General features: G+C 37.3%; 1 protein-coding gene across 17 annotated transcripts in view; it reads right to left on the bottom strand.

The window, feature by feature from the left end:
- LOC132368248 (contactin-associated protein-like 3) overlaps positions 1–22,483 on the bottom strand; it is a 256,094-nt gene that overhangs the window by 69,519 nt on the left and 164,092 nt on the right. For 14 of the 17 annotated variants that reach the window (XM_059927028.1, XM_059927026.1, XM_059927030.1 and 11 more), the window contains 5 exons: positions 17,700–17,903; positions 16,556–16,731; positions 15,349–15,492; positions 11,656–11,917; positions 6,245–6,391 (listed from right to left, as the gene is read on the bottom strand). In XM_059927028.1, coding sequence (XP_059783011.1) covers positions 6,245–6,391; positions 11,656–11,917; positions 15,349–15,492; positions 16,556–16,731; positions 17,700–17,903 — 933 coding nt within the window. Of the gene's footprint in view, positions 1–6,244; positions 6,392–11,655; positions 11,918–15,348; positions 15,493–16,555; positions 16,732–17,699; positions 17,904–22,483 lie in introns of those variants that run through there. The other 3 variants (XM_059927024.1, XM_059927038.1, XM_059927039.1) reach the window with 3 other exon arrangements.

Consider the following 22,483-nt stretch of genomic DNA (forward strand, 5'->3'; position numbering starts at 1 on the left):
TCCTGGCTATTGTAAATAGAGCTGCAGTGAACATTGTGGTACATGACTCTTTTTGAATTATGGTTTTCTCAGGGTATATGCCCAGTAGTGGGATTGCCGGGTCATATGGTAGCTCTATTTTTAGTTTTTTAAGGAACCTCCATACTGTTCTCCATAGTGGCTGTATCAATTTACATTTCCACCAACAGTGCAAGAGGGTACCCTTTTCTCCACACCCTCTCCAGCATTTATTGTTCGTAGATTTTTTGATGATGGCCATTCTGACTGGTGTGAGGTGATACCTCATTGTAGTTTTGACTTGTATTTCTCTAATGATTAGTGATGTTGAGCATCCTTTCATATGTTTGTTGGCAATCTGTATATCTTCTTTGGAGAAATGTCAATTTAGGTTTTCTACCCATTTTTGGATTGGGTTGTTTGTTTTTTACTATTGAGCTGCATGAGCTGTTTATACATTTTGGAGATCAATCCTTTGTCCGTTGATTCATTTGCAAATATTTTCTCCCATTCTGAGGGTTGTCTTTTCGTCTTGTTTATGGTTTCCTTTGCTGTGCAAAAGCTTTGAAGTTTCATTAGGTCCCATTTGTTTATTTTTGTTTTTATTTCCATTTCTCTAGGAGGTGGGTCAAAAAAGATCTTGCTGTGATTTATGTCATAGAGTGTTCTGCCTATGTTTTCCTCTAAGAGTTTTATAGTGTCTGGCCTTACATTCAGGTCTTTAATCCATTTTGAGTTTATTTTTGTGTATGGTGTTAGGGAGTGTTCTAATTTCATTCTTTTACATGTAGCTGTCCAGTTTTCCCAGCACCACTTACTGAAGAGGCTGTCATTTCTTCATTGTATATTCTTGCCTCCTTTATCAAAGATAAGGTGACCATATGTGCATGGGTTTATCTCTGGGCTTTCTATCCTATTCCATTGATCTATATTTCTGTTTCTGTGCCAGTACCATACTGTCTTGATTACTGTAGCTTTGTAGTATAGTCTGAAGTCAGGGAGCCTGATTCCTCCTGCTCCATTTTTCTTTCTCAAGATTGCTTAGGCTCTTCAGGGTCTTTTGTGTTTCCATACAAACTGTGAAATTTTTTGTTCTAGTTCTGTGAAAAATGCCATTGGTAGTTTGATATGGATTGCATTGAATCTGTAGATTGCTTTGGGTAGTATAGTCATTTTCACAATATTGATTCTTCCATTCCAAGAACATGGTATATCTATCTCTCCATCTGTTTGTATCATCTTTAATTTCTTTCACCAGTGTTTTATAGTTTTCTGCATACAGGTCTTTCACCTCCTTAGGTAGGTTTATTCCTAGGTATTTTATTCTTTCTGTTGCAGTGGTAAATGGGAGTGTTTCCTTAATTTCTCTTTCAGATTTTTCATCATTAGTGTGTAGGAATGCAAGAGATTCTGCGCCTTAATTTTGTATCCTGCTATTTTACCAAATTCACTGTTTAGCTCTAGTTGTTTTCTGGTAGCATCTTTAGGATTCTCTATGTATAGTATCATGTCATCTGCAAACTGTTACAGATTTATTTCTTCTTTTCCGATTTGGATTCCTTTTATTTCTTTTTCTTTTCTGATTGCTGTGGCTAAAACTTCCAAAACTATGTTGAATAATAGTGGTGAGAGTGGGCAACCTTGTCTTGTTCCTGATCTTAGTGGAAATGGAGAAACTTGGTATATATTTATATCTTATAGGTGACTTGTACTTACCGCACTTAGTAACTAAGAATGTTAGGATAAAACATAGGAAACATAAGTCAATAAATAGTTTTGTGGAATCACTGTTATTCCTTTTCTGTTTTCTTCCTTTTCTCCATATCACCAGCCTCAAACTCATCCAAAATACAATGTAGTATCTAACTATATCTGTTAGGAGAACACAAAACCATATCCAGTTGTCACGAGGAAAGCTTTCTGAAAGCGAAACTTTAAAGAAGGAAAGTTTGAGCCCTGAGTGCTCAATTCTCAGTTATGACATAAAGGTCAGGAAGTAGGGTATCAGAGCCCAAGAGAAGCTCAGGGTAGGAGACACTCATTTGTCCGTACAGATGGCTGCCCTGAAGCCCTGGTGGTAAAATGGCAGAGGGCCATTCATCAATGACCTGATTTGGGATGGAGAGTGAAATGGACATTGAATAGTTATTGCTAAATTAATGAAAGATATCCATCATGACTGAGGGACTCAGAAGTTTAAGTACCTCTGAGGACGACAGTTAAATTGTCACTATGTCACTGCACCAGAATGGATCCTCAGATGAGACTTCATTAGACTTGTCATAGGCTTGTTGGCCTGCTGATGTTTCACAGAAGCACACTTGGGGGATTTTGAACATAGCTTAATATTCCCTGACTCCGCAGTTCAAGTGTGCTATTGAGTAGTACAAAGATTCCATAAAAGGGAATTTATTAAGAGCTTAACTTTCCACCACCCTTAATAGCAGGCACCAAAAATCTGTGTACAGTATACTATAGTGAAACTGCTGTTCAAAAACAAATTACAAAAAAGGCACAGATTAAGAAAAGGCAGAAAAGGAAAATGAGATATCTAGATCACAGATCCCTCATGGGACGTTTAAGAAATGCTGCTATTAGTATATAGATGACCCTTCTCACGGTAAGAAAGCTGTGCTCTGAGACTGCCAGGCCAAAATAGAGACTTCCAGGTAGCCACAGAGCCCTGGTTTATGCTTCTGTCCTGCAATAATCACTGAGATCATCTCCTTCATTTGCTAAAGTGTCCTGAAATTATACGGTCACCCTAACTAACAGCAAGCCGTACTAGTCTGCTTTTACAGTGAAGCATTGCAACGAAATTTGACTGATCATATAATGATAATTGGAAACTTGCAGTTGACTATCCATCAGGAAAACCAGTAATGGGAAGGAAACCTGGTCAAGGAGTATTTCAGAACACGGGGTATTGTTTTCCGTGAAAAATCAGATATCATTAACTGGCTTTCACCTAGTTGACCCAGGAACACTGGCTTTATTAGTCCAAATATTGCTAGAAAGCATGGATTGGATGAAGTTCACTTCCATGTCAACATCACACATATTCTTGTACTGACAGACACTAATCAAAAAGATAAGTAAACAGATGCTGACATAAGCTACTCTTTGGATTGAATAAATTACCCAGACATTGGTGTTTTCAGGGTAGAGCTTCCACTCAAGCTGTAGCTGACCTGTCCTACTTTACCCAGAACAGGGCTGGAACATCCAATGAATTATGCAGACAAAGGGGCCCTGAGCAAGGGTTCTACATGTGCATAAAACTTGTGAATATAATAAATCTATTGAGAATCAGAACTCCATGCCTGTTAGTCCTAGACCTGCCTCTCCTGGTTTTCCTTGAGTAAAAATAGTATCCACATTTTTATTTAACATTAGTAAATTAGTGTGTTTTGGTTTTGTTTGTTTTAGTTTGGCAAAGGCATTACTTGAATTTTTTAAATAGTATATATTCTTTCTCTAGGAAAAAAAGATGTTGCTGTGTCGATATAAAATGTACAGTTGACTAAGTTCGTTTGACTCAGTGGCTGAAACTGTTCTGTAGGAATCAACTGGATATTTAGAGCCATGCATACAGAGGTCACTCTAAATTTATACATTGGTTAGGAAGAAAGTGCTGTGACTGCAAGTTCTGTTTTTGCCACTCAGTGCCAACACAGAATTACATCAGAAAAATAGGAAAGTTGTAATGAAGAAAAGTCATTATACTGTCTCATGGAATGTTTAAACTTTGTAATTCCACTCATCTTAGGGACACTTTCTTCTTGGAAACTATATTAACAAGACAGCCTGCACATCAGCACAATTTTATGAAAATACACAAGAAAGGCTCTTTATACATTTTCAACACATTTTCTCTAGAGCTCCAGGGTCCTTTCATAGATATTAGTGGAGCCAATGGCTGGGTCTATGTGCACAACCAATGTGACAACTGTGGGTTCTTGAGCATTCATTCATCTTAACCATTGAAGCGTGCCACTAAAACCATGATACTGACTGTTGTTTCACTAAATTGACTGTACTTATTAGGAAAGTCAGATAGTTTGTGCATAAGGAAAATTTAAAAATCACTGGTAAGATGGTTCTTAGCAGCTGTACCAATATTTATACATTTTTATAATAAAAAATGGGTACAATCAAAATGTCTATCAACATAAAATGGTGAAATAGATGTGTAAAACATGGTATAATATGCATCAAAAAGCATACAGCCATGAAAATTGATTAGCTATTCATATCTACATCGCTGGACCTCAAAAACTAATGTAGAACAAAAAAAATGCAAGTCACAGAAGAATGAATGCAGGATTATCCTATTCATAAAGTTAAAAGCAAGGCAACACAAGACAATTTATTGTTTAAAGTTACCTACATACATGATAGATTACAAAGAAAAGCAATACAAAGATTGGTTTAATAAAAGCAGGGTAATACTTAACGAGGGGAATGAAAGTCTGGAGGAGCAAGGGAAGATTCAAATGTGTTGTAGTGGTTAATTCTGTAGATGAGGGGATGCACCCACATATATTCTTTTAGGAAACAATAGTAGTCTTCTTAAAATGTGTGCATATGATCTATTTCATAGTAACGACTGACTCATGTCACATCAGTATGTAAATATTTATGGCAAGTACCTACTCTCATGTAGCTGTGCATTCCACATTCTGAGTATGTAGAATGTTCAACATGAAAGATGATTCAAAAAGTACTTTTTTTTTTTACTTTTCAATACAAAATGTTAAAGGTATTTTATTTTGTGTCATTAAACACTAGAGCACAGATTGTTCTTTCTATATCTTTTAGTACTTCAAAATCTTTTAACTTTTAAATTATAGCTCTTGGATAAATTCTTTATTTAGTTTTGAAGGAATCTGTTTCTCTCCAGAGCTACAAAATCCATCAGAAGTGTAAAGTTTTAAAAGAGTATCCGGGTCAGAAATGCGTCACATTTAACAGGCAAGGAAAGAAAGCAATCTGATCTTTTAAAGCTGCTGGCACAATTCCACCTTTCACAGTAAAGGTTGCTTTAGGGGACTTGAAAGATTAAACAACCTGATTCATGGTTGATGTGCTTGTTGTCAGTTCTTAAGGGAGAATTTTGTACTTTCTTGTTGGGCTATCAAGCTATCTCCACCATGATTCCAAACTTATTTTAGAAAAAAACAAGTATAAAGTGCAAAACAGCAATAACGTCAGAGAGGACTTCAAGCCAAGATTAAAAAATAAGTCTTACAGGTGACAGTTCTAAGCTTCCAATGGCTCAGGATTTTTCACTTGAATGCCCCAGGGATGGAGATTTATTACCTTCAGAAGCTCCCCCTCCCTGGTGGAAAAGATCCTGGATGGACTCAGTCAAGGTCCACTAAGCAAGCAAACACTCATGCACTACAGTCCCGGGGAGATGGCCTGGTGCGGTCTTGGTAAAATCCATCACTAAGCAATGAGTGACATATTAATAGCCATTAAATTAATTTCTTCCTCTGTTGTATATGATGATGCCCTTTGTACAGGCAGTGGGAATAGAATGTTTCTTAAATTTAAAGTGCAACAGACCACCTGGGGATCTTGGTGAAATGCAGATTCTGGTCAGGAGGTCAGGGACGGTGCATCTGCATTTCTAAGAGGCTTCTAGGTAATGTTGATGCTGCTGGTCCATGGACCACACTGTGAGTAGCCAGGCTCCAGGCAGAAGAGAAGCCAACAGACAGAAGAAGAACACCCACATGCAGCAATAAACTTGGCACATAAAATCTGAAGGAAAGGTTACAAGGGTCACTTGGCATTAAGAAAATTCCCTATGGCAAGGTATTAAGGGTGAGAGAGAGAGCAATGACCCGCAATATTATCTGCGCATAGAATCACCCAGAGAGCATCAGGAAACCTGTTGTCCAGGTCTCGGGACCAATTAAATCAGGATTTCTGGGGATGCAGCCAGGCATCAGAATTTTGAAGCTTTCCGGGTGATTGCAATGTGCAGCCATAGTTGTAAACAAGTGCCGAATTTAAAACCAATCTTATTACGTGCACTTTTAAACAAAGCCAACTAGTAGACTTGCATTTTAGACCATAATTTATCATCTTTGCCCACTCAGCATTCCCAATGACTACAACTGAAAGAGAAAAATCATTCTTCGGAAATAATTTTCATTTAACAACATGGGTTAGAAGGCAGGAGCTAGAAAGATAAAGATGGTTTGATTGCCAGTGTAGCTCAGTTCCTTTCACTTACCCCCCAAATAATAGGTGTCGCCTGAATCAATCTGCCCACGCAGGGAATGAGCCATGGAGGCGGCCTCACCATCCACCATCACACTCAGGTGATTCCCTTTTGCAGATAAGGACACGGAATGCCACTGCCCATCATTCAATCCAGCACCTGGAAGTAAACAAAATGGGTTAAAAGAGATTCCTATAAACCCTACAGATGCCTGTAAACAGAGCAAGTACTTGAAAACAATATGATACCTACCTTGGACCACCTGCCACAGACCACCAAGAACTCACCTGAAGCCCACCCAGGTCATTTGGCTGGCTGGGCAATGGAGAATGCACCACGGAAGACACAGAGAGACAGAGAGAGGTGTAGGGTAGATGTGGGCTTGGCTAGGGGGCTCTAAGTAGGCAATTAGGTGATGTGGTATGCTGGTCACTCTAATCTAGAGGAAAGTGCTACCCATGTCAGTAGGAAGAGGGGCTTGTTGAATAAATTTTGTAATTGCAGAGGGTCCTTGCATCTTATCCACCACAGTCACGGACTGGCCTGTCTGGTACTTGTTTATGTAATGACAAAAATTATTATGTTCAGTTAGGAATATTATGGCCTATATGCACACTGCCAGGGGTGTTTTTCACTTTCTCACCACTCAATTTAGTCAGAAATGTGCAAATAGAAAAGAAAAGAAAGAAATCAGAATGAAAGGGGTAAAGAGGAAACAAGAGTGGATCGCCCAAACATTCTGCCTTGGAAAGTGCAGCATTGGTTTCTTCAAGTCTTAGGGCCTTAATTGAATACAATTTCCATGAATGACCCTGAACAATCATGAAATGATAAAATATTTCCAATTGCATGGCATCGGACATATTTCAGTCTCACCTAGTCCATCTCGTTTGAGACGTCGAGAAGTACAGGTATTTTCCAAAAATGTAAGTTATAAAAATAAAAACTTTTTCTTACTTTCGTATATTGTCATTATCTATAATCATCTGGGTAGACTATTTAGAAAAAAATTTACTGGCAGTCTTTAAAAATAATAATTTAAGTATTAAAAAAACATGAAAATTCATAGAATATAAAGTTATAAAAGCATTACATTAAAGTATGTGTGTGGGTACATATTCAAGCATTACATAAACATGGAAAAGAGTGGCAAGAAATATTCTTAAATATTAACCTCATTTTTGGATGAGGGAATTGTGTTTTTCATTTTATGTCATTTTTACATTTTCTATTCTTTTTCCAAATTTGATACAGTATATCAAGCTATTATTACATTATTAATTAAAAAAAAAAAGATTATCAGTCCTTTAAAAGCAGCACTGTCTCTTGAATCCGTGAGAAGAAATATCTATATTTTCTTCAAGTGGTGGAGTTGAGAATGGTCAATTAGTTGAATTGTTGACCAGCTACCAACTGTGCATGACTCTCCTACAGACTTACCTGCTGGGTCTTCTATTGAATGAAAAACCGATGCTGTGTCATGCAGATAAATCAATAAGCAGTATGTGTCCCAGTACACGCACCCAGACAATTTGTGTTAGTTTCTACTAGGTTATTTTGTGGACACAAACAACCACCAAGTTTCAATGAGTAACAACTAGGGTTTGTTTCTTGCTCTGGCCCTAGGCCAGCTGGATCTCTGTCCTCTGTGTTTCAGGTGTTTATTCATGCAGGACCAAGGCTAATGCACAGCCCCCATCCCTGTCTCACGACTTAGAGAAAATGGCACTTGGGAGAATCTTGCTATGGCGTTGGCAGCTTCTACTCAGATGCGGCCCAGGCCCCTTCTGCTCACGTGCCATTGGCCAAAATGAGTCACTTGGCCAAGGGCAAGGGATTCCTCCCCTTACAGGAAGCCACTGCAACTCCCACAGCAGTCCCAAGAGATGCATGTTTCAATTAAGGGGGCAGGGGGGCGGGGAATAATTGGAATCTTTAGAAATTATGTTGGTCAACAGGGAAGGCGGTCATAAAGAAATACTTTCACTCACTGAAAAACAACAGTGGGATGACTGCTTGATTTTTTGATGCCATGCGTGAGCATGCTAGTGAGATGGCATGACTCTAATCTGAGCATCTTCGGGAATGTCCCAATATATTTAACTAATATATTTTATGAATGATAAAGGTACAGACTGTTTACAGCTCTATAAGTTTAAAAGTCAACCTGTGGGAATTTATGTTAGAGTCCAATGGGGATGTTAGCCCCCCCGCCCCAAAATATGGTGGTATTTCTGGTAGAAAGTTATCCCATCCTATCTAATTTAATATCATATTTTGGTATGTAGAGTCCAATTGACCGTGTGAATCCATGTCCCTCAAATGCTCTTCAAACCAGCTTTTTTTTTTTCTGCTTGATCTCTCATTAATGACTTTGACGTGGACTCAAGATCCACCTGAATGGGTAATTTTCTAACATGACCCAGGTCAAAGATCCTGTTGTGAAAACAGCTATAACTTTGTTTTTCTCAGAAATATTAGTTATGATACTTCCCAACACTTTCTCACTTTCAGGGAGGGGACAGTTTTAAAGTCACCAGTTACTTCTACCACGTGCACATGTACACACAATACAAATGCTAGACTCTTGCTTTTTGTTTTATATTTGTGAAGCCAGAAACATTTTCAAAGACTCAACACTGGTTCATGAAAGATCATGAGAAAAGCCGAGAACTGGAATATGGAGGATTTAGGTTAGACACTTAAAACATATATTATGAAATTGAAATAAAGTTTTGAAAGAAGTTCTGTAATCCTAGATCTAAAGAGAATGAACAACAACAACAACAACAATCTCTAAATGTTCCTTCCAGTCTTATCATTTGCTGTTTCTCTTAAAGGCTACATAGTACACCTGTCAGTATGATAACTATGTCCACTTAAAATCTGTCATTAAAACCCAGTATTTAGTTTGATTTTGCGAACTATTTCCTCTCTTTCTCTCTCTCCCCCTCTCTCCCCTTCCCGCCCCTCCTTTGTCTCCCTCTCTCCCTCTCTACCTATCTAGCATACAGAGTTATTTCATGGGAGAACTTGCAGAAAGTCCTCAGAATATCTCCTTGAATTTGTAATAGATGCCATTCGCCTATATAATACAAGACTGTTCTTAGAAAAAGTGGTCATTCTAATTTAAAAATAAAATGCAGGCACTTAGATTCATTTTCTCCATCTATCCATTATAATTCTCATCCTTTGTTTTTCTTTAGTGTGGTTTCAACTCGGCCCACTTCGGATGAAAGGACAGCCTGTTTCCCAAGCAACACTATTGTCAAAGGTTGGATGGAGACCAGAGAGTAGATTTTGTATTTTTGATTTGTGCTACTATGAAGATGATGCTAATTCTATCACAATCCTCCAGCCCCTCGAAAGGCTTCAATCTGGGGGGATGCCATGGTTGTGGGACTAGTGTTGAAATACTAATAACCAGAAGTTGTTAATAAACAGTGCTGTGCTAAGGGTTTGTATATGTTATATCCCTGGATTCTCACCATAACTCATATTAGTGTCATTTTAAAGATGAAGACACTGAGTCTTCAGGAGAAGAAGTGGGCTACATATCAAAGGAGCAGAGGCAGACTTAGAAACATGCGTGGGACGGGAGTCCTCTCATACACCCCTCTCACTTGCTTAAGTCACGTAATTTCTTCTGATAATAGGAGATAATGACCACGGCAGTAGAGACAATTTGGCAAAGGGTGGAACTGTGTGTTTTCTTACATAAAGGGAACTCCATCGGTGAACACACACACTCATTTTCTCCCTCTTCCTCTGTTGCTCCCACTTTTCCTCTATTTCCACCACCCTCCCCCACCTGGGCCCAGCCATATGAACACACATGCACCAGATTATCCACTCCTGGTACATTTCTCAATCTCTTCAGAACTATCTTGAGATAACTATTGGGAAAAATTATCTAAAACCTGGAAATACACTAAAAGATGTCTTTTCAATGTCATTGAATGAAATTTAAGTTTCAATCTGATACATGGGTTGGGTAATTGATACAAGATTTAAAGTGAAATAAACTGCAGCCTGTTTTATTTTTCATCTATTTCAAATGCATAAAAGAGTCCCCTTTAAATGCTACTTAAGCAAGCAGCAAGCATCATGAGTAATTTCTCTTTGGTTTGCTTCTGAAAAATAGCACATTACACTGTAAAACCTTAAAAATTGGTGCAATAAAATATTTATGTAATGTGTCAGTGCCAGCTTACAAAAAATTCAATAACTAATATATATGTGTGTTGGGAGGAAGGGTGGTGTGTACCCACGCGAAACAACACTAAAAAGCTATCTCTTTTAGCTCATATTACATATAAATTATAAATCTACACAAACCAAGATTTAGGCAATTTACTGAATCTGAGTTGACACTATCAACTCAGTTCATTTGCATGCTGACCATCATATATTTTTTATTTATAAAAAGAAGGGAAAAGTTAATTTTCATTCCCAGCTTTTCAGTCCAAAACTGATAACCATAGGTCAGGCAAGATATTCCTTTCACATTCAACATTCAGGGAATGACATGTCATGGTCCTGCTTGGGTTTAAATTTTACCAGTTTTAAATGCAAAGCAGTCCCCAAAGTTCAAAAATAACATGACTTAGAAGTGAGTCTAGAGATAAACAGGTTCTTCTCAGAAAACTACAGAACATTCACCCAGTTAGTAGAAGCCTTATCAAAAACAAGTAGGTACAAAGGAAGCAGTGGCTCTGATGTAAGAGGGAAAAATAACTTACATTATTTTGAAAATCAATGTGTATATAGGTTTAAAAGGCAGTTCAAAGAAATCTATTTTCTCAAGACTACTTGGGATTAGCCTAATGTCTTCTAGTATTTCAAGTTTACTGCTAGTTACTGACTACAAACTTATAAATAAATTTTTTTCTTTTTTTTAATTTTATTTTTTTATTGAAGTATAGTTGATTTAAAATGTTGTGTTAGTTTCAGGTGTACAGTAAAGTGATTCAACCATATATAAATACATATATTCATTTTCAGATCCTTTTCCCTTACAGGCTATTACAAAATATTGAGTATAGTTCCCTGTGCTATACAGTAGGTCCTTGTTGGTTATCCATTTTATATATAGCAGTGCATATCTGTTAATCCCAAACTCCTAATTTATCCCTCCCTCTCCTTCCCCTTTGGTAACCATAAGTTGATAATCATTTATTTTTAAACTTTTTGATAATTATGCTTTGATGTAGGTAAACTTCTGTCACATTGACTGACACACCAACAGCCTAGAGTTACCTATTTCAAAGGAAAAAAGAATCTAGTTCCCTCTAGTAGGATTATGAATATCTCATGGATTCAGTCATTCATTTATTTTAGAGATCACCAATCTTAGGTTTACATATAAGAAGGTACAGTCATGGCAAATACCTATACATCATCTCAGAGAAGACGTTTATTACCTGCTGTGACACCCCTTACTGGAGGTCCAGGCTGGGAGAGACTCAGCTTGAGTTTTCCATCATTAAGAACAAGGATGAAAGCTCCTGACCTGTGTTGAAACTGACTGGTCAGCAACAGCCCTGCTCTGTTCCACGTTCGAAATTGGAAGATGGCAGACACTTTGTCCTCTCCGGGGGTGCCTGGCAAAGCCAAGTAACTCCTGGAGCTCAGAAAAGTCATGGGGACAGTTTGAGGGTGCGAGCAGGAGAAGGACACATTTCCCTGTGAATACAGTGAAAGAGGCTTTAGGAAGGCACAGGAGGGATGTTTCCATTTCATTGACAACAGATTTTCCAAAATTTACAGAATTTCTTATCAATGATCCAGCAATCTAGGCCTTTAAAAATTAGGCTTCCCCATGAAACTTAAATCTAGATTTACCTTATAGGTCCCTCTAAGCACTGTTCAGCTGGGCAAACCTATTTCTGAGTCTCTTAGAAATTGTCCATCTTCTCCATTTCTCAGCATTTGCAAAGGAATCCCAAGCCACATCTCTCCCAGGCCTAATGCTGGGTGTGGGATACAAGAGTAGAAGAGACAGTTTTCTTCCCTTGAGGTGATAGATGTCTTTATCCAATGTGAAGGCTAGCACCAAGCATAACTTACACCAGGAACTTTCTTGTACTTGCCTTGGTTATGTAAATGAGATTATAAGTGTGTCACTCAGGTAACAGATACATCTTACTCTAGGTAGGAGATGCGCTTTTGTGCATCTGAAGAAAAGGATATGGCCAGGCTGGTCCTGCCATAGGCAGGCTGGTTTTGTCTCCGAAGCTCTCGCAATCCAAGTCACCCAGGGTGATCAGTCAGCCTAAGATCTGACCTGCCTAGCAGGTTGTTTTTATTTTTTATATAACTCTGTTTTTAAAGACGCTTTTAATCCCTAGGATACCTCTATTGCTCCAAGAACAAACTATTTTTAATTATAGTGTCTGGATGGGAAGGACTTAATGTAACTCCAACTAAGCTCTCTACAAAAATTTTCCCTGCGATTAAAAAAAATTTCATAAATTTCAGATAGAAGAATAAATGCCCAAACATTGCCCTTTCTCTCCAAAAAATACAATGCAAAGAAAAACAGTGAGGCAGAACTTAACTTACCAGATAGCAAAGCATACTATGAAGTCACTGTAATCAAGTCACTGTGTTATTACTACAGGAATAGACATAGCAGTGGAACAGAATAAGGGACCCACAAAAAGATCTGAGAATATATGTAAAGTAAGTATGTAATGAAATTCAACTATGTGGGCTAAAGTTTGGGTTAGTTACTAAATAGTGTAGGAACAAATGGATATCAATAAGGCAGCATATAAAAATTAAACTTTATCATATATCACATAAAGAATAAATATCAGACAAAGACTTAATTTTTAAAAAATTAAAAATAAATAGATAAATAAAACCAATTAAAAATTCTTACAAGAAAATCCATGAGACCATGTATAGGTTATAGGATTTTAGAGACATTCCAAAGCTATAAAGAAATACACAGACCTACTGACCACATACAAAGAAAAATATTTATATACTTAACATATCATATAATGTTTAATATAAAATTGATAAATCTGAAAAAATATATGGACTATGAATGACAAAGGACTATCTATCAAATATAAAACTCTTTTATAAATTAACAAAAAGTTAAAAAAATAAAATAAAAAATAGGGAAAAGAGTAAGAGTGAACAATGATCAGAAAAGCAAATCCAAATGGACAAGAAACAAGTGAAAAGATTATTTAATTCACCAGTAGTCACATAAACATGAAGTAACAATGAGATATTAGTTCATGTTCCTTGAGCTGGCAAGAGTCTAACAGATGTGGAACATGTGGCTGCCTGAGATGTAATGGAAGGGCTCTATCATACGTTGCTGGTGGGGAGTGTCATGTTATAGCTTTTTGGAAGGCAATCCAAACATTTATTAAAATTTAAAACTGTTTCAAACTTTCAACCAAGAAATTCTACTTTTGGAACTTTGTCCCATCAAAATGAAAGCCCCCAGTATCTGAAAACACATGTGCAATTGTGAGCTTATAGTTGTGAAAAAGTAGAGATAAAGCAGATGCCTTGGGTAGGAAATGACTAAATAATGGTACACTTTCATAATGGAAAGTGACGTAGAAATTCTAACGTGGAACTAAGAATTCCTACAAGGTATAGTTGAATCAGAAAATCAAGATGGAGAAAAGCTTATATAAAATGATTTTTTTTAAACAATGCCAAATGCGGAGGCATATAAATTCATAAATACATGTGTGAGTATGAGTCTACCTATCTATAGAGGATTCCTTTATAGATCAGTATAATATTATGGACCAAAGAAGGAAGGACAAATGCTAGCTTAGTAACATCTCAGCTTGATGGAGGGACTAGCCATGTGGAAAGAAGGGAGAAAGAAGGAAGAGGAAACCAATCAAAGAGAAAGACATGGACTTCCCTGGTGGTGCAGTGGTTAAGAATCCGCCTGCCAATGCAGGGGACACGGGTTTGATCCCTGGTCCGGGAAGATCCCACATGCCGTGGAGCAACTAAGCCCGTGCGCCACAACTACTGAGCCTGCGCTCTAGAGCCCGAAAGCCACAACTACTGAGCTCACGTGCCACAACTACTGAAGCCCATGTGCTCCGCAACAAGAGAAGCCACTGCAATGAGAAGCCCATGCACCGCAATGAAGAGTAGCCCCCGCTCTCGGCAACTAGAGAAAGTCTGCATGTAGCAACAAAGACCCAATGCAGCCAAAAGTAAATACATAAATTAATTAATTAAAAAAAAAAAGACATGGGCTTCCTTGGTGGAGCAGTGGTTAAGAATCCGCCTGCCAATGCAGGGGACACGGGTTCAAGCCCTGGTCCGGGAGGATCCCACATGCTGTGGAGCAACTAAGCCTGTGGACCACAACTACTGAGCTTGCGCTCTAGAGCCCGTGAGCCACAACTACTGAAGCCCGCGTGCCTAGGGCCCGTGCTCCGCAACAAGAGAAGCCACCGCAATGAGAAGCCCGTGCACCGCAACGGAGAGCAGCCCCCGCTTGCCGCAACTAGAGAAAGCCCGCGCCCAGCAACGAAGACCCAACACAGCCAAAAATAAAAAAAAAAAAAAAAAAAAAAAAGACACTGCATTAAAAAGCTTTATATGATTGTACTTTAACATCTTTGTGAAAGTATTCATCTGTTTCCATACCTATATAAAAATTAAACCAAACATGAACGAAAAAGTACAGTAGGCTCTCTTTATGCCGGGTTCTGCATCCTCGTATTCAACCAACCAGGAAAATATTTAGAGAAAATATTCCAGAAAGGTCCAAAAGGCAAAACTTGAGTTTGCCCTGCACCAGCAACTATTCACATATCATTTGCATTGTATTACAACCATTTACATTGTATTAGTTACTGTAAGTAATCTAGAGTCAATTTAAAGTATGTGGGAGGATGTGCCTAGGTTATATGCAAATGCTGTGCTATTTTATACAAGGGACTTGAGCATTCTTGGATTGCTCCAATAGGGGGGTCCTGGAACCAATCCCCCAAGGATACTTGTACATATGATTTGTACCTTCCCTGCCTTCAGAAGAGGTATATTTTAAAGCTGAATCAATCAAAAAACTTACACCTCCCTTTTCTCTTGAACTTGCATATAGACTTTCTTACCACGATGAGGACCTGTGGTTTGTGTTTCTTGGACAAATCAGTGATATCCACCCCATTATAACGGAGATTTTCAAAGCAGCCATGAAAGTTTTTATGTGGGAACGCCACTGATTTTCTATGTCGAGGAATACCTCCGAAGCTGATCTTAGAAAGAAAAAAATGACATAAATAATATTGTTTAATGATTTTCTGAGTATCTGCCTAAACATGTATGATTAGCAGGTATAGTGACAATTGTCTCAAATCTATTTGGCATTATTTTACATTATCATGTTAATTTCAAATGAAGCTTCATATGCAGATTTTCCAATGTTTTATTTATTACATTTAGATAAATAAGTTAAATATCCTTCTTACAATTTGCTGCTCATATGGCTCTGTCATTTTTGTTGATGAAGAATGCTGCATCCTTATGTCCATGGTAAATCTTGATTTGTGTGACAATGCAGCCTACTGTGATGATATTCTACTTTATAAACCAGCCTGTAGGATCCTGGTCTTTGCCATAACTCTGATAGGTTAGAATAATAAAGCCATTGATAATATCATTCAAGACCAGAATCTCCAGCTGGTCTTTGCTGCTGAGGACACTCATACCAAATGAATGTTGAAATCTGGCTTGCTGAGAGATGCACTGAGCAGAACTGGCCGAACAAATGCTGCATTTCAGTGTAGGTTAGACACACATAGGCAACATGCTGCAAATATTGTTAGGCCTTTAAAAATCCCAAGAAACAGTATTCTGAGTTGTGTGCATTTGGTTTTCTTGTTACTTAAAAAATCAGGTTGGAATATACGGTGATTACTTCTCCAAGTTATCCTAGGTAGCTATTCCTGTTTAGGATTGCCCTAAAACACAGAAATCTCCAAGGTAATATTCACAGCCAAACACCAGATGGAATACAGAAGAACTGTGCAAACAATTGCATTTAAAAACGTTCCTTGTTTTATTGGTAGCTCTTCAGGTATAGATTTCCTAAACTTAATGACTATTTACTCTCATGTGAAGACTAACATCTGTAAGGGATAAAATGTCTCAATAGCTCAAGCATGCATCTCCCACTGTGCAATTATCACCCATAGGGAATATTTTACCAGAATTCTGAATTACTAGGAAAGGAAATTTCTCTATGTAGTAGTATTTTCTCTAGAAGGTTACTTCGCATTTAAATGATAAAATCTGTAATACTTAAAGTCATTTTCACACCTTATAATCAAGATCCACATAGCTGGACTCTCCCTTTGCCCGAAAATGATGAGTGTGCGTGTCCACGGTGAAGTTGACATCTGTATCGAGGAGCTCAATGAGGACAGAATGCCAGTGCTGGTCGTCCAGCAGGCTGCCCAGCACGAGGGCATCAGGGGAGGGCAGGTTAGCATCGCCTGAAAAGAGAGGAAGGGTAAAGGCCCTGTTCCATCCAGTTCAATACCAAGATTTCTACAATATTTTGAAGTTCAGCACTTCTCACAATTACACTTTCCTGACATCCTTTTATCCCATGAACTGGTCAGCTGCTTTTATCTTAGTCTTAAATACAATCTTCTTTTGATCTTGAGTAACATACTCTATCTTACTTGTTTTATTATTATTATGCACTGAATTTTCATTTTTCTTGAAAATATTTTCTTTCTAGGACCTCATTCACAAGACTACTTCAAAAATTTACGATAAGCCACTCTTGTCTTTATGATATTATCAGGTTATTTATTGAGCATCTGCTACTGATCTTATACAATTACCAAGCTATAAAACTTTTTACGTAAAGGCGTACTCAAGATACACACATGTTGTTCTTAGTATAGCTCACTTGTAGGTGACCATGTTTCCATCTGCCTGGACAGTTCCGGTCTTCAGAGTAATTATTTATAGGGTCTGCTTTCTTTCTTAAAAGTTTTTTTTTTTTTTTAATTTAAAGAAAAGCAGACTGCCACATGCAGTGCCTCATTTGGATGTGTCTGGAGTCTTGGAAGCTTGACTACCCTATGTTCTCCTACAAATGGACCTTGAGAGCTTGTTTGGAGGTTCTAGCAGGGGAGCACAGCTACTCGTATAACCTTGACTGAAGAACGGTACTTCTCTATCGGGGAAGGTCGTTCTCTTCGACCGAGCCCGCAGCTTCGGGAGGGACACACATGGAGCAGTGAGGGAGGAAGGGGACACCTGCCTGGACAGCCAGATCAGCCAAATCAACCCTGGCGATCAATGGGGTGACAGATGTCACAGCCAGATCGCCCTCACATCCAAAAGTATTCTGGTTTTAAATTAACTACTTAACTGTGAAAGAATTCATCATAAAAAGATACTTTCGTCTAAATAGTATTTCCAAAATCACCACCTTGTAATTTTTTACCTGAATTAAGGAATAAGATGAGTTTTCCTTTAACTAACTCCAGGGTGATATGTTTACCATTTGGTCCTTCTCTGTGGAGTAGAATCCCATTGTTCTCTCTGGTTTTAAATTTCAAAGAAATAACTTCTTTTGTTGGATTCATGGATTTCTGATTAAATGTGTACAGCAAGGAACTTTTCCCATCAAAATGAACCATCTCAGATCCTACAGTGGAAGACATTAAAAAGTGGTCTAAGTATAATATATTCTTATTAGTGCACTGAAACGTGTAAGTCAACATACACATACACATACATAGCATATCTCTGGTTTGTTTAATGCAGGGGGAAAAAACTCTACTGCCAATTTTCTCTTGATACTGGTAGTTGATATATCTGAACTCCACTCTTAATCTTTTCTGACATTGTCCCCAAAATGTATCATCTAGAAATACTTTCGTTGAATAATTCTAATTGCTCCTGTCTTTTATTGGCCTATTTTCATCCTGTAAATAATAAAGATCAGGAAAAAAGCTGAAGTCAATCTCCCTTGAATAAAGTCTCCTTGCATGTTTAACAATCATTCAACATTTCTGTTTTTCTGAAAAGTTATAATAGTTCTCACACACTGGTAAGAGGTAAAATACCAGTGTCACTCAATGTAAATGGCTTAATTGTTTCTGAACAAGCAGCTTTGACTTTTAACAATTTCCACATAAGCAGTCACTCTGATATACTTTTGTCTGTCCATAAAAGACACACATAAAGACGCCAGACATACTAAATACTACTCTAAACTCATATTAAAATGTCTTCAGTTAACAGGATGTATTTTTCTCCCAACATTTTGGCCCAGTGACAGCACAAAAGGGCACACCTATTTTGTGTTGTACCTTAAGCATACTGTGAAAATTCTTCTGCTGCAGCAGGCCATTGCTACACTGCTGCCATGTTCTCTCGACTTTCTGACAGTGTCTTATCTTTCCAACTATCAAGGTCACTTGCACTCAGTTTATATTGAGTAGTTATATTTTATCATTAGTATAAAAAAGACAGTGAAACCAACTGAAGGCAGAACAAGATACACACAAAGTCATTTTTATTACTCAGAAAAATCTCATATTTTTCCTATTTCACAAGTAAAAAGAAAAGACATAGTTGTCCTTTAATTAATAATACATTTGTGTCATAAATAAAGGTCTAAGAGAAAGCCAATAAAATATGAAGTTGATGTCTTTCAAGCCAATGATAGGATGTTGTTTATTTAATTTCACAAAAAGTTGTGACTAATGTATACTTGGACCTGCATTTTATTGAGATTAACTAAAATATATCCAGAAAACCCTTTATGTTCACAACTTAGAAGAATCATCCATTTTATGCAGCTACCTTTTGAAAATTCAGAAGTTTGATTCACATACATAGTGTAAAATATATAAACACTGCACTCTGTCTATAAGTTGTGTAAGCAAATAATTATTCTTCATTGCATAATGAAATAAACATGCCTGATAAAAACATAACTCTGTCAAATTCAAATGATGTCCCTTAGAGTATTAGATGACAAACTAATAAAAACTTGATAATAAAGAAAGAATTTAAATGCTTTCACATTCTTGCAGTACAGTTTATGTGTCACTGAAAGGCAATGATAATAATTAAGGCTTATTATTGCAGTTAGCTAAAAAATTTTTTTCCGTAAATGATTTTGCCAGGGTTATTTTGATCGAATAATTTTTGTCCTTATCTTCCCTGTTGCTCTTTTGCTTTGCAATAGTAATATTGATCTTCTTGGGATCAGAATCTCCTGGAGTGTTTGTTAAACACAGATTGCTGGGCACCATCTCAGAGTCTCTGTCTAACCAGGTTTGGGGTGGGACCTGAGAATTTGCACCTCTAACAAGTCCCCTAGTGATGTTGATACTGCCTGTCTGTGACTATATTTTGAGAACCACTGCTCTAAAGCACCTAAATTATATTCCCTGGAATATTCCCCTCAAGCAAAATGGAGTAGTGAAACATTTATTAGGTGACAGAAACGCAAAAGAATGGCCTTAAAAAAACTCTTTTGTCCTAATGTTTTGACTTTCCTTCTAATGTGATCACTAACACTTGTACCTAGAACAATTAACCACATGTGAGTCATCAAATTATATCTTATGAGGCAGGTTCAACATGTATTTTGACAGATTTTTTAAGCCTAAAGTGACTAAATTATAATATAGATAGGTAGCCAACTGAGTAAAGCAAAGCCACTTAAAAATAATGTACTTTGTAACAGTCCTGAGATTTTAACTAAAATCTTAAATGAGAATAAACTTAAGCTCAATTCAAGAGGTTTAATAGAGATAGATAAAATTCAGGAATTGCTTTTAGAAGTCCGGAATGTTAAGCTTCCCATATCCCTCTGCAGCCTGTTATTGTACAGTCCCATAAGCTAATTTTTAAAGATTTGTTGAAAAACGAGCTTAAAAACCAAGAGTAGGCGGCAGAGAGCACACGTGCCTGCAAAGCCTAAAATATTTGCTGGCCAGTCCTTTACAGAAGAGGTTTGCCATCCCCCAATCTGCAGAACCATCCAGTGATGGTTGATGTGCTTGGTTTTTGATTGTTAAGCAGTAAGAATGAGCTCACAACCAGACATTTTGCCATCTTTCTATGATTGAAAAATCGAAAACCCTATTTTATATAGGAAATCACAAATTTCATTATTTTTTTTGACCTTCGTGTTGCATAATTCAATACACCTTGTGGCTATTCTTGAATATTTTATAAGGTAAAGAATAGGTCAATACTTCAGATCCTGGCTACATAATTTTTGTATAATATTAAAGATTGGTTTCTATACAGTCTTCCATAGCTTCAAATTCTACTTTGGCAAGCATTTTGCTTTGGAGTAATATAGTTTTGTTATTAAAAGACCATTTTCTTTCCATCCTCCCTCTCCCCCAACCCCAACCCAATTTCCATCCATTCCACAAGTACAGTTTTATTTTCAGTTGATATTGATGTAGCACCTTCTAAGTATCACAAACTCTGCTGGATGCTGGGATAAAACATGGCCAGACATGGCCCAGCCTTCCTGGAGCTGATGGTTCTTCCCTCACTTTCTCACTTCTACTGTCGTGAAAAAACATATTGCACCTGTGATATCCTAGTGTCTTATTGTGGGTTGCTAGGAAACTACAGTGACAAGGAAATAGCTTACAGCCTAGGATGGAAGTAGGAGAAAGAAAGGCTCTTCTCTAGTGAAAATGTTTGAAAAGAATGCAAAATATCAAGGTAATCTAGGTATCGTATCATCACACAATACCCTTCACATAAAATTTACACATAGTGATCGGAAAGTAGCCAACAATGCTTCAAAAAATGGGCTACACTGTTAATCAAGAAGCTCTCCAGTTAAGCCCACACAATAAATAAGAATATGCATTATCATAAGATGATTTCTAACAGGAATGTTTAGATTGGAAAGTCAATTATAGGCCTCATCATAGAGAATCCATTTTATAAAATGTCATTTACTTACAAATGTTCATAAAGTAACCCGAATATTTGAAAACAAATTGGCAAGTCAGTAAATACAATTTAAAAAAAATTAGCGCTATTTACTCGAACATGATTTGTAAAAGCAATAGATTAAAAAATGTAAATTAAAAAAATATACTCATATTTTGGGATAGAGAGTATTTTGCTCAGTAGGTCATCAACAGTGAGCTCTCCAAGTGTGGATGGGGGAGAGCCCCAGGTGGCCCCCTTTGAGTTTAATCTCCACTAAGTAGAGGCTTCCTTGACCCTCATATCATTGACCATGGAGTGACCTAGAGAAGCCAACTTTCAAGTCTCAGAGGTCACTGGTAATGAATGCTAAGGTGACCTTGTTTCTATCGGTCCACTAGCATGAGATTTTTGCTATTGGACTGTTGTAAGAACAAATAAAATTTTATATGTCCATAATTAATACAAATAATCCATCATATTTATTTGAATGCAACCACCAAAATAATGCATTAAACTACCACTTAGCAACATACTTAACTTTTATAAGAAACCCGCATGAAAAATGTTCTTGTATGTAATTCAACTATTTAAATAATTGGGGTACTTGACACAGAAGTCATTTATTATGCACTGAAATAGGAAGCGATAGTTTCCCCTATTGTAAGAGTACAGAACCTACATTCTAAAAAGAGTAGCAGGAAATGTGATACTTAGTTGAAAGTAGAAAGTGTTTTTCCAATTTTACGTGATTTTAATTTATAATCATTAGTTTTATTAACTGAGGTTATATTTTGATAACTGCATCACTAACAATATTATTAAAGTAAACCCCACACATACTTGCCAGTTAGGGAAGGAAATCTATTTTACCAGTAGTGAGACTAAATTTGTGCTGATATATTTACAGCCTCTGGGTCTGTTCCCACAAATAGCCCTGCATAACACAGAGTAGTAGCTCAGAGAAAGGACTATGGAATTGTTCTATAAGGGTTTGAATACTGGTTCTATAGTGGAAAACTTACTTAACCTCTTTGTGTCTCAGTTTCCTCAACTGTAAAAGGATAAAGAAGTCTCTCCCACATAACACTAATATGATTATGAAACAACTTAATATCTATAAAGTGTGTAGAGCAGTGCCTGAAACATGGCAAGTCCACAGTGGACATTAGCTACATGATTATTGTTAGAGCAGTAGGCAAAGAAAAGGAGGTGCAACAACAGTTAAAACTGCATTTATGACTTCTGCTTCTGACCAAGATGGAGTAACAGGGGCCAGATTTACTCTCTCACTTGAAGCAACAACAA

Source organism: Balaenoptera ricei, chromosome 6 (assembly GCF_028023285.1).
Source record: "Balaenoptera ricei isolate mBalRic1 chromosome 6, mBalRic1.hap2, whole genome shotgun sequence".
In the NCBI taxonomy this organism is placed as follows: domain Eukaryota; kingdom Metazoa; phylum Chordata; class Mammalia; order Artiodactyla; family Balaenopteridae; genus Balaenoptera; species Balaenoptera ricei.